General features: G+C 36.3%; 1 protein-coding gene across 3 annotated transcripts in view; it reads left to right on the top strand.

The window, feature by feature from the left end:
* MMP16 (matrix metallopeptidase 16) overlaps positions 1-12,539 on the top strand; it is a 311,611-nt gene that overhangs the window by 266,440 nt on the left and 32,632 nt on the right. For all 3 annotated transcript variants that reach the window (XM_040493926.1, XM_040493925.1, XM_040493923.1), the window contains exon 8: positions 2,733-2,883. In XM_040493926.1, the coding sequence (XP_040349860.1) occupies positions 2,733-2,883 (151 nt within the window). The remainder of the gene's footprint in view (positions 1-2,732; positions 2,884-12,539) is intronic.

Genomic DNA, 12,539 nt, shown 5'->3' with positions numbered 1-12,539 from the left:
TCTCATTTCCATTCTTTGCCTTAGAATCTATTTTTCACAAAAGGCAAAAAAAAAAATCATCTTTTGAAAATACAAAACGGATCATATCCCTCCATTCATTCACTCTTCGATGGTTTCAGTGCGCTCAAAATAAGACTAAAACCCACCACATACCTTTTCAATACCACTCTCTTTTTGTTCAGTACACTCCGCTGATCTGTTCATTTTTAATCCTACCAAACTCCTTTGCTTGGGATACTATTCTTGACATTCTTTGCATAGATAGCATCTTCTTCTCTTTCTTTAAATTTTGGTTTAAGTGTTATTTCTTCAGAGAAGCTTTCCTGATTGCTCTACTTGAAGGAGTTTCCCCCTTAGGATTTCTTTCTTCTCACCCCCTGATGTATTTCCTTCATAGCATTCAGTAGTTTTCAACTACTACAATTATATTTTTGTATCTTTGGTTTCATCTGCCTAATCCAGTAGAATGCAGGATGATTAGGATAGTGACCAGGTCTGTCTTCTTCTCTTTAGTACCCTTAGTACTTAACATGATAATTGAGACACTGAAGGTACTCAATAAATGTTGTTTTTTACATATGATAGCAAATGGCAATAGAAGCTCTTGGAGTAAATAAGATTACTCCTACTGGGGCGTCTGGGTGGCTCAGTTGGTTAAGCATCTGACTTCGGCTCAGGTCATGATCTTGCAGTCAGTGAGTTCGAGCCCCACATTGGGCTCTGTGCTGATGACAGTTCAGAGCCTGGAGCCTGCTTCAGATTCTGTGTCTCCCTCTCTCTCTCTGCCCCTCCCCCACTCACACTCTGTCTTAAAATTAAACATTAAAAAAATTTTTTTTGAAGATTACTCCTAGTTACAAACTAAAGACACCTAACTGAATCTAGCCTGAAGACATGTTTTTGTTTGTTTGTTTGTTTGTTTGTTTGTTTGTTTTTGTGGGGGGTTATTTTTTTGTTTTGTTTTGCTTTTGCTTTCTGTTGTGTTCAGGTTATCATAGTCCTCATCTAGGGGTAGTATTGAAATATTGTAACAAGTAAGTCTTACATCTATTAGAAGGAGCATAGGATACTTGGTCAGTGTATCCTATGTTGGTGTGGGGGGTAGATAGAACTTTAGAGCAATGTATATTTGCTGACTTTTATGGATGTGTCTCAGTATTTGGATACCTCATCCACTCTAGTCCTTAGCTCGCCCTTGAAAGTATTTAAGTGTGGGATCATCACTCCCAGCCCCTACTTCCGATTTAGAATTTAGAATAAGAGAAGAGGGCAGAAAAAAAAAGGCTTAGGAAATGTCAACATTTAAGAACTGGGAAGAAGGGGCGCCTGGGTGACTCAGTCGCATAAGCATTCAACTCTTGGTTTCAGCTCAGGTCATGATCTCACAGTTCATAGGTTTGAGCCCCGAGTTGAGCTCTGCATTATCAGTACAGAGCCTGCTTGAAATTCTTTCTCTCCCTCTCTCTCTGTTCCTCCCCCTCTTGTGCACCCTCTCTCTTTCTCTTTCTCAAAATTAAAATAATAATAATAATATTAATATAATAATAAAAAGAACTGAGAGGAAAAGTAAAACAGAAAGGAGGGGCATTTGGGTTCAGTCAGTTAAGCCACTGACTCTATTTCAGCTCAGGTCATGATCTCACAGTTCATGAGTTGGAGCCCTGCAATGGGCTCTGTGCTGACAGCATAGAGCCTGCTTGGAATTTTCTGTCTTCTTCACTCTCTCTGCCCCTCCCCTGCCAGCTCTCTCTCTCTCTCTCTTTCTCTCTCTCTCTCACAAATAAACATTAATAAAAAAGAGAAACACAACGGAGCAGCTTAAGAAAAAAGTACCCCTAACCACCAAAAAAAAAAAAAAAAATGTTTCTAGCAGCTTAGAGATAAAAGTACTTTAAGTGGGCAACTGTGTCAGTAGATAGGGGTGGAGAATGATTTCCTTGGAAAGCATTGGCGACTCCAGAGCAAAAATTCTCAGGGGAAAGTTGGTATTAAGTCAACTTTCAGTGGAATGAGGAATGGTTGTAGACTTCTTCAGAGGCAGTACCAAAGAGAGAAGTGGTAAGCACATTTGGCCAGTGGTATAGGATGTGAGGAAGTGTGTTGCCTATAGATAATTTCAAAACAGCAATAAAACTGACTGAAGTTTGTCTTCTTGTTAATATCGCCATGCTCTGGCAATTCCAAACAAGGTTAGGGTTAAAATTCTCTTCCCCTAGGCTACCACTCTTAAAGAGAGGGATAGAGCACATAGGGTGAAAGGAAAATGACTTTATAAGACCAAAGGACCTTGTGAATGTTTATAATAATAGGAAAAGAGCAGCCTAGAGGATGTGTTTCAATGGAGTACGGCTTATACTCAGTAAAGCAATCTGAAGATACACAGAATGCACAAAACACAGGAATGATTTAGCCTCAAAGAAAAAATAGAGCCTCCAATTCCTAGAGGAAAACTCCTGATTCTTGATTCAGAATTGTTGTATTATGGCAAGTTGTAGATCTTTTGCGTTTCTTGAGTTAATTCACAGATTCTGATTCCATTATTACATAGTTACTCATTTTATCCACTTTTGAAGACAATCTTTCAACAATAACATTGAAGCGCCAAAAGTGACTACTACTTAGTTATTTTATGGATTTCATGTAAAATGATTTTAAATGCATTGTGTTAATAGGTATAGTCTAATTTCTGACATTAAATGATTGTATTCTGCATTTGCACTTATTTCATACAGGTAACAAATATTGGGTGTTTAAGGATACAACCCTACAACCCGGTTATCCTCATGACTTGATTACTCTTGGGAGTGGAACTCCCCCGCATGGAATTGATTCAGCCATTTGGTGGGAAGACGTTGGGAAAACCTATTTCTTCAAGGGGGACAGGTCAGTACACATTTCACTTGGGAAAGACAGTTAACTAATGTTTACAGAAGCTAATATTTCTCCTCTATAGTGGATGTGTATTGTTGATTAAGAATCTGTGTGATATAAAGACAAGAATTAATGAAATCAAAAGTATTTTTAAACAACATTCAAGATTATATTCCTGTAATATACCCACATAATATGGCCTTCTTAGGAATGTACATGTTCTTCCTCGTCTCCATCACTTATCATGCCTATAAATCTGCATAGGCAGCGTATCTCTAATCCTGCAATGCATTTTCTTGACGTTTTACTTTATTTTAAAAGCACTTTATCGCGCAGTCTGTTTTGTTTGCTTGTTTTCATATTCAAAATTAAAGTTTTACACTCTGCATGTAATTAACTGTGAGCATTTTCAAATAATCCAGTTTAGTCATGGGTTCTAGTTCTTAAGAAGCTGATTGTTTAGGTACCTACAAACAGGTGTTATGAGCTATCACTTAGCTTAAAGTGTAATTAATATCCCTTCCCTGTAACTTTCTTCCTTTTCTTTTCCTTTCTTTTCATTTTCTTATATGGCATTAGTAAAAATTGAGTGAACTATACTAGTCTTATGACTCGTGGCATCTACTAGGCTCCACTCCTGTGCATTTTTGATATAAAGTGCACATAAAATGTAACTGGAAGTCTGTTTTTTATTGGTTTAATTTAGTGTTAGGTAGAAGAAGTAATAGAGATGAAAAATAAATTTTTAATTACACTACTACTAGCTGGGTCAAATGTGACACTCAGTATAATTTTTTGTATGTAGAAGACTTAAGTATGCATTTTATAGTAAATTAAAAATACATAAATAGGAGTGCCTGGATGGCTGAGTCGGTTTAGCGTCTGACTTTGATTTCAGCTCAGGTCACAATCTCATGGTTCTTGGGATTGAGCCCAGCGTCGGACCCTGTGCTGACAGCCCAGAGCCTGCTTGGGATTCTCTCTCTCCCTGTCTGTCTGCCCCAACCCGGCTTTCTCTCTCTCTCTCAATAAATAAATAAACTTAAAAAAATACATACACATACACACAAACACACATAGGAACAACAGGCTTTAATGCGCAACACCTAGTATTGAGTTTGCCTTATAATCTTGGCACGGTTTAACCCTATAATATGTCTCCAACTTTAGTAGAAAAATATGTAAGGTATAAACTTTATTTTATATATAAGGTATATATAAGGTATTTTATATAAGATATAAACTTTATTTTACAATTTGTTTTTTTTTAAACTTAAAATTTTTTTAATGTTGATTTATGTTTAATTAATTAATTTTAATTAATTTTATGGAGATAGAGCATGAGCAGAGGAGGGAAAGAGAGAGAGGGAGACACAGAATCTGAAGCAGGCTCCAGGCCCTGAGCTGTCAGCACAGAGCCCGATGCGGGGCTCAAACTCACGAGCTGTGAGATCATGACCTGGGTCGAAGTCGGACACTTAACCGACTGAACCACCCAGGTGCCCCTTTATTTTGCAATTTGTAATTTTTAATTGCAAATGATTTCAGACATGGAGCTTTATCTGTGAACAAAAAACTCCTATAATTTGTCTTCATGGATTAGAATATATACTTTTTAATTTATTCTGTTACTAGCTTTCTATACATTTGATTTGTGTATACTTCTATAGCAAAATGTTCATAAACTTGCAAGCAATATCATGACACTAAAGTTTTGCTAAGTGTTTCTTACCAAATCACAAAGCAAAAAAGGTCTATCAAACAAAAAAATCTATTGAAGGAGAAGATGCTACTTATAGCCACAAAAAGTTGATTCTCAGCAAGATATAAGTGGGTAGAGTATGAAAGAAGAAAGAAGAAATTGATGGCCACAGCATGGTGACCACTAATGAAAATAAATCTGCAGACTTATAACATATTCCTTAAAATAACAACCCTGAAGGTTGTTAGAGTTTAAGCCCCCAGCCAGTTTAATTGCTTGAATGTACCCTTTCAGGACCAGGTTCAATAAGGAGTGTTTTGTTGGGTTTTTTGGGGGGTGGGGGATGGAGAAAGGCATAGAAACAAAAGGCTGACAAAACACACTTCTGCAGGACATTTCATGTAACAGTTTTAATGAGGATTTCCCAGATGGTAACAAAAACTGCCATTCTATGATCAGAAAGCCTGTTTTGTTTTGTTTTTTCACACATGCCGGTATTACTTTTAAAATGTTTCCAACCTAAAATTCAACACTTACTGAAAAATTTAAGTTTAGAAACTAAATGTGCACTGCCTCAAATAAGTGAAATCAATGAAGGTTAGATACCAAATTCATACTAGAATGAAGGCCATAGTAAATGGGAAAAGGAGTTTTAGTTCATTTGTTTCCTACTTGAGACACTTGCTACATGCAAATATAACAAAATATGGAGAAATATTTTGTTTGAAGCTCTGCCTAAATAACTGGTTTTATAGGTTTAAATAATATTTATAAGTTGGTGCTCCCAGTGGCTCAGTCAGTTAAGCATCTTACTTTGGCTCAGGTCACGATCTCAGGGTTCACAAGTTCTACAGCTCAGAGCCTGGAGCCTGCTTCAGATTTTGTGTCTCCCTCTCTCTCTGCCTCTCCCCCACTCCTGCTCGCTCTCTCGCTCTCTCTCTCTCTCTCTCTCTCAAAAATAAATAAACATTTTAAAAAATTGTTTTAATTTTATAAGCAAGAATCCAATTAATTTCCATGTGTGTAACCTTCTGTAAGATTTCATGAGTCATAGGTGGCTTATAAGCAGATTCCTTCATATTCATATAATTCTATAATTCCAAAATCACAATTTGTCAATACTTTCATTCTAGATTATAAGTAGATGGATAAGACATTAAACTACCTGACTGAAACATATAAACAACAATTTGTTGTCACTTTTACATAAGAATTCAGTGAGTCTTTCTTCCTTATAGACTGTATATTTTTAATACCTACCAATTTTTTTAACATTTTATTTATTTTCCGAGTATATTTTTGAGAGAAAACACTGAATATTGCTTTGTCCTTACTTACTTCTCCCTCTTCTCCTACTGCTCTTTCTGCTTAAGAAGGGTGGCAGGGGATGGATGATTGTTGATTAATTGGTTTCTATTTCTCTAAAGCTAAGAGAAGAAGGAGATTTTAGAGATCATCTAGTCCAGGTGTAAAAAACTCAACTGCCTTAAGGGGCCAAGCAAATAATGTATATACTGCCAGGTACAGCAATAGTATGTAAGGCAATAATAGTAGGTAGTGCAGTGAGTGGGAAAGTACAAATATACTAGAAGAGCACTCAAAATCAGAATCATTATTTAATTTTCTAGACATACAAAGCACAGATTTAAATTAGATTTGGTCCAAGTGCTACCATATGTCAGCCCCACATCTTGTCCATGTCCTACCAGTGTGTAGACAAACTCAATTACACTCCACAGGAATTCATCCTTCTCTAACCCAACTGCCCATGCTGATAGTATGAATATGAGACAGACTTTTCAATTCTCAACAGTTCTAATTCCCACTTCCTTAAGGTTTCTATAGTACTCCAGGCACAGCCCTCATTCATTTATTCAAAAAAATATTTTGAGCACATATGACGTGACTGACATGTGTTCTCAAGAAAGGACCACAAGGCTTCTGCTTCCGTGGCATTTAGCTTCTATTAAAGGAGGCAATAGTAAGCAGGAAACAAGTAAATGAGCCTAATCTTTTAACACTGAGAAATGCTACAAAGAAATAAAGCAAAGTGATAATGTGATAGAGACTCATGGGTGGGAAGCAGTGTTTGGAAAATTGGTGTAGAAGTCAGAGCCCTTGCTGATGAAGGAGACACAAGAGTGGGGCCTTGGATGGGTGAAGTTTCAGCCACAGGAAGCTGTTTGGAACAATAGGTTGTAGGCAGATGACATAGTAGTGCAAAAGCAATAATACTGGAATATTTAAATCCGGTAAAACATTGTGGCTACAACATAGCCAGTTAAGTGGTAAAGGTAATCGGTAAGTCAAATAGGTAAGCATGGGCCAGATTATATGGAGCCCTATAGACCATGACAAATGTGTTGGATTTGATTCTAGTACAGTGAAAAAGTATGGAAGGTATTTTTAGCAGGAAAGAAAGATGATCTGATGTGTATTCACAGACATCACTGTGGCTTCTGAGTAAAGAATGGGCTTCAAGAGTGGAAGCAGAGGGTCACCGGGAGGCTGTTGGAGTAGTACAGGAAGATACGATGGTAGAGGTGGAGATGGAGGAAAAGGAATGGGCACATGATATATTTTGAGTGTAATCAGAACAGTCTTTCTTATGGCTTGGATTTTAGGGGTGAGAAAAAAGCAAATTAAAGATAACTTCTAGGTTTTTCACCTCAAAAATGGAAACGGTGGTGCCCTTTCTGGAGATAGAGCAGACTGGGGAAGGAATATTGGGGAAAGGGGATTAAAAGATTGAAAAAAATGTGCATATTTAGTTTGAGATGTCTGTTTCACACACCCAACTGGAGAAGTTAAGTGGGTACCTGGATAACTTGAGTTTGCCTCAGTGGAAAGGTCAGTCTCAGGTACACACTGGAGAATGATTGACATAAATTGTATTGATAGCAGGGGCCTACATCAAATCTCCTAAGTGTACAGATAGCTAAAGATGAATAGTTGGAATTATGGCTCTTTAAATAGATCTGTAAAGTCAGATTAAAATTTCCAGTATTTCACTATTTCACATACAGCCTGGAACTCACTTCCTCAGATTCCTACTTGCCCTTTTCTTAATACACTATAATTTGATACTTGGATACATTTTGATCCTCATAGCATTTAACTCTAAAAGGCTGTGTTTCTAACTCATCTGTCAGCATCTTCTCACAGATACATTCCCTATGGCCATACTTCATTCTAAGCTTAACTTTTAACAAGTTTAAGATATGTTCAAAGAAAGACAAAATTTAGATCCACTTGTGTTTTTACTATTATCACCCTTAATAGTCAAACAGAAAAACATTTATTTCCTTCAGCTTAACTTGTGTGTTTATGAAGTAATTACTCAATATATGTGTTTTTAAGATCATTCAACACAGTGTAAATTGGTATCCCCAATTCTGTTGCATCACTAAGAATGTTTCTGAAGAGTGGGACTTTGTATAATTATTTGGGTACGAAAAAAGAAGGGGTGCTGTATTTTGTGTAACTTAACAGAAGCGAGTAGTCTTGACTCTGGAGTACAGATGAGACAAAGTAAGATGAAGAAATGGCTGGGTCACGTGAAATTACCCTTGGAGCCATTTTTTGTTCAGTTTGAATTTGGTATGTATACTATTCCAGAATTTTCTATACCATTTTTTCTTAGCAGAGAAATTTAACAAAATGCTATATACCATTACATGGACAACTTTTGTCTCTTATGGATGTGACCCATGCTTAAGTCAAATAAAATGAATAAATCTCATTTCTAATCATAATTTATTTTGAAGCATTGATTTGCAGTGCTTTTCTCAAAGAATCAGCAATCTAAAGTCATAATTCTACATTAGAGATAACTGATATATTGGAAGGAAAAAAAACTATAAATTTCATTTATAATAGGTTTTATCATTTGCTGACCCTCCTGCACAAAATTCCATTTTTTTCCATTATAATATCTAAACTGTAAACCCCCAAATAGTTTATTTACCCAGGTTTCATCTGAATATGTTAATATGCTTCTCAGGGAACCCGTAAACTTATTTTTCAGGGGGAAAAACATCAGTGGGATGAGCTTTTTGTTCATTTTGAAATATGTTCAAATATGTTGGAAATTAAAATGCTAACTTGTATTTATGAATAAGCTTCAGCACCTCTTATAAGACAGCTCTGAATATAGTTAGATGATTCTAATCACATTCAAGTTTACTGGATATATATCAAAACTGCCACATAGCAGATAACTGAGGGTCCAAGCCTACTGAGTGTTTCAAAAATTGTGAAATGATCCCAAATTATAATTTTGTGTTATCTGTCAGTGACGAAAGGGAGGAATGTTTTTACTCTGATAAATTCATACCAGAATTATGTTCCTACAAGAGAGTGTAATAGAATTCACATTCCATTAATATTTTCTTGAAATTGTGATCTCTATGAATCTTATGTGCTTGGCATATAATATAGGTGCTCAAAAAAGTGTTGGTGGGCAAATGACTGAACAGAAGGAGGGAAGAAGGAAAATTATACTTAAGTATGTTAAGAGGTTGAGAGAGAGTACTGAGAGTAAGAATGCTATGCCCAAGGGAAACAATAACACTAACATGCTAAACTATGAAGCTGAGAGTATTAGAGTTTCAACTCTGCAACTTTTCAAAAGAGTGAATGTGACTAAATCATTATCTTTTAACTGAGTTGAGTGACTATACATCCTAAATCTATGGTTAGGACATCATCGTAGAAAGCATTGTAATATGTAATATAAAAGATTGTTGAGGGACTTAAATGAAATAAAATAAAATAATGTATGTGTATAAATTTATTTATAGCTACAAAAGCCTATATAAATTACTGGTATTGTTATAAGAACATCGCTACAACTACTTCTCAGAGAACAAACCTGGTTTCTAAGAATGTAGTTAATCTTTCTTAAATCACATACAGGGTGTGATCCCATTGTCCCCAGGATTTGTAATTGTTCAAAACTTCTGACATAGCAATATTGAAAAGCTTACTTTAAGTTGTAGTTTATATTCAAAAATAACATTTATTATAAGTAAGTCATTATTTAATCTATCATGGAGGGAAAAACCCTACCAAGTAAACTTTGATACAGTATCTACTGTAAAGTACATTCTGATTTTAGAGATGTAAAATGCGAAAAAAAAGTTTTTCTTAGAAATCTGTGAAAGTAAGGCATTAAACATTTTCTCTCTGAGAGGTGTTCTTTTCTTTTCTTTTTTTAATGTTTATTTATTTTGAGAGAGAAAGAGTATGCTCATGAGTGGGGCAGGGGAGAGAGAGAGAAGGAGACAGAGAATTCCAAACGGCCTCTGCCCTGCCAGTATAGAGCCTGACATGGGGCTCGATCTCACAAACCCTGTGATAATGACGTGACCCAAAATCAAGAGTCGGACTCTTAACTGACTGAACCACCCAGGTGCCCCTGAGAGGCTTTCTTTATGGTCAAGTGCAGGAACCAGTTGACATGTATGTCTATTGTAAACACAAATGAAATATTTACTGAAGAGATGATATCTTGAAATTTAACCAGAGTAACCATTCTATATTCATCATAGAATGTTCTGTGAGAAAGAAATATTCAGAAATACTTTTAAAGCAGATGTTCCCATGAACTAAATGTGAAAGAAAATATACTTCAAAATTGGTAGAACATTACACTAATGATTCTGCCTTCTTGTCTTCAGAAAACAGGCCAAGTCACCATTATATTAGCTCAGTCTTCTCCATGAAGCTTTTCCTGATCTTTCCATCAGAACTGTTCTCATCTTCTTTTGATGAGAATCTGTGACAAATACCTGTAACAGGGTATTTCCCTCTTTGGATAAAATCTGCCTGGTGGCTTACCTATTGGAATACTTCATGAAACAATCTTTTTCTCTTTTCCATGTAAACACTGAGGATGGAGGAATTGCTAATATTCCAGATGTTACTTGAATGGATGTTTCTAGGAACTAGAGCAAAACCTTATGTACAAAACCCCAGAACTCAATAGATAAAGAATCTTCCATAGACCTAGAATAGGAAAATATCCAAAAAAGACCAGGAAATGCTTATTTTTTTTTCTGATTTCAGCCAAAATACCTGAGATAATGAATTAAGTATGTCACTTCCCAAGCCTGTGTTGGTAAAACACTAGCTTTAGAAGATGGAAAGAGATGTTTAGTGGGAAAACAAGGCAAAAAGTTGTCAAATACATTTAAATTTGGAAAACCGTATTTGGTGGGCACAGAGGAAAGAGGAAGGAATTTTAAAGTCAGACGAATTGCTTATAAATCTATCCCTTATTGTCCTCTTAGAAGTCTCCTCTCTTAAAAGGGGACAATGATGACTGTCTGATGGGTTTGTTGTGATTAAACGAGATGATGCACAGAGCATATGCCTGCCCTAAAGTGTCAGGAATACTGGGAACTGCCAATGGCTTCACCCCAGCTTTGTCATTCCTTTTGAATATTCAACGCATAAACTTCTTTGACTCTTAGAACATATAAACAATCATGACTGATCCCCAGAAGGGCAGGTTACAGTTTGTTTTTTGGATGTCTAGCAGTTCTGCGAAAGTGGCTGAAGGGCCACCATGTGAAGGCATGGGGATCTAGAGTTCTGACTCTTGGCGAGCTTTCCTTTTATCTGTTTTCTTATCTATACACTGAGGACTCCAGTCAAGACCTGCCCTAAAGTCTACACTCGTATACTCTTCAACAACTCCACTTTGATGTCTAGCAGGTACCTGAATTTAACATGTCTAAAACCAAAATCGTGATTCTTCAAACCAGCCCAACTTACCTTCCCCCACTTCCCTATCTTACTGAATGGCAACATTATTCTTCCACATGTTCGGGCCCCAGATTCTTGAGTTGCACTCAACTTCCTTCTCTCACATCTTGCATTCAACTCATTAGTAAGCTCTTTGGGATTTCCCTTCAAAATATATCCCAATCCCTTGAATTACCATCAACTCTACAGTTTACATTCCAGTCCAAGGACTGTTGCAGTGACATCCTAATTGGGATTCCTGCTTCCCTTTTACCTCCTTAAGTCTATTTAACTCACAGCACCCAGCATGTTCCTTTAAAAAATAAGCCAGATCTTGAAGCTCCTCTGCTCAAAATCTGTGTTGGCCTCACATATCCCTTAGAGAAAACCCAGAGGCTTTGCTGTAGCATAAAGGTCTATCTAATCTTAGATTCTGTTCCCACTCTGACCTTTTCTTCCACTTACCAGCTCAATTCTAGTCACCCTAGCCTTCTTGTGGATGCCTAAGTGCTCCAAGTTTGTGCCTGCCACAGTAACTTTCAATAACTAGTTCCTCTACCTGGAACTTCTTCTCCCAAAAGCTGTATGTGTTGCACCTCACTTCTTTCTGCTTTCTGCTCAAATGTCTGACACAGGAAGGACCTCTCTGTTCACTAAAATGGCTTTCCCATATGCCTAGCTAACTTTATCTGCTTGTTTTCTAAATCTTACCACCTCCTACCATAGTATGTATTTATTAATAAATTGTTTTATTGCCTGTACATATCCTAAAATTTAAAAAAGACGAGAGCTGGGCATGTCTGCTTTGTTCAAGGTTATATCTCTATAGTGTCTACAATATGCCAGGAACATAAAAGGTACCCAGTAAGTATTTGTTAAGTGAACAAATGAATGAAAAATGAATCAAGATTCTGCTTAAGATGATTCCAAAGAAATAAAAATAAAAATGTTCTGCTGCCTAAGAAAGATTTTTCAAAATTCATGAAAACCTCTTATTCATCCTTAGGTTGATGATACCCTTTTGAATTGAAAATATATTTAGGAAGTACAATATACTTAGCTAGAATTTTTAAATTAATTTTAGCAGACAGAATATACAATAATAATACCCATTTTTAATATGTGCAAGACAGAAAACAGAATGAATGTTCTTTGTATCCAATGTCTTTCTAATGTTTTTAATCAGTTTTGTAAATCATTAACAGCATACAGTAAG

Source organism: Herpailurus yagouaroundi, unplaced genomic scaffold (assembly GCF_014898765.1).
Source record: "Herpailurus yagouaroundi ecotype Mexico unplaced genomic scaffold, PumYag 186, whole genome shotgun sequence".
Lineage (NCBI taxonomy): Eukaryota > Metazoa > Chordata > Mammalia > Carnivora > Felidae > Herpailurus > Herpailurus yagouaroundi.
This window is presented reverse-complemented; position numbering and strand designations above follow the sequence as displayed.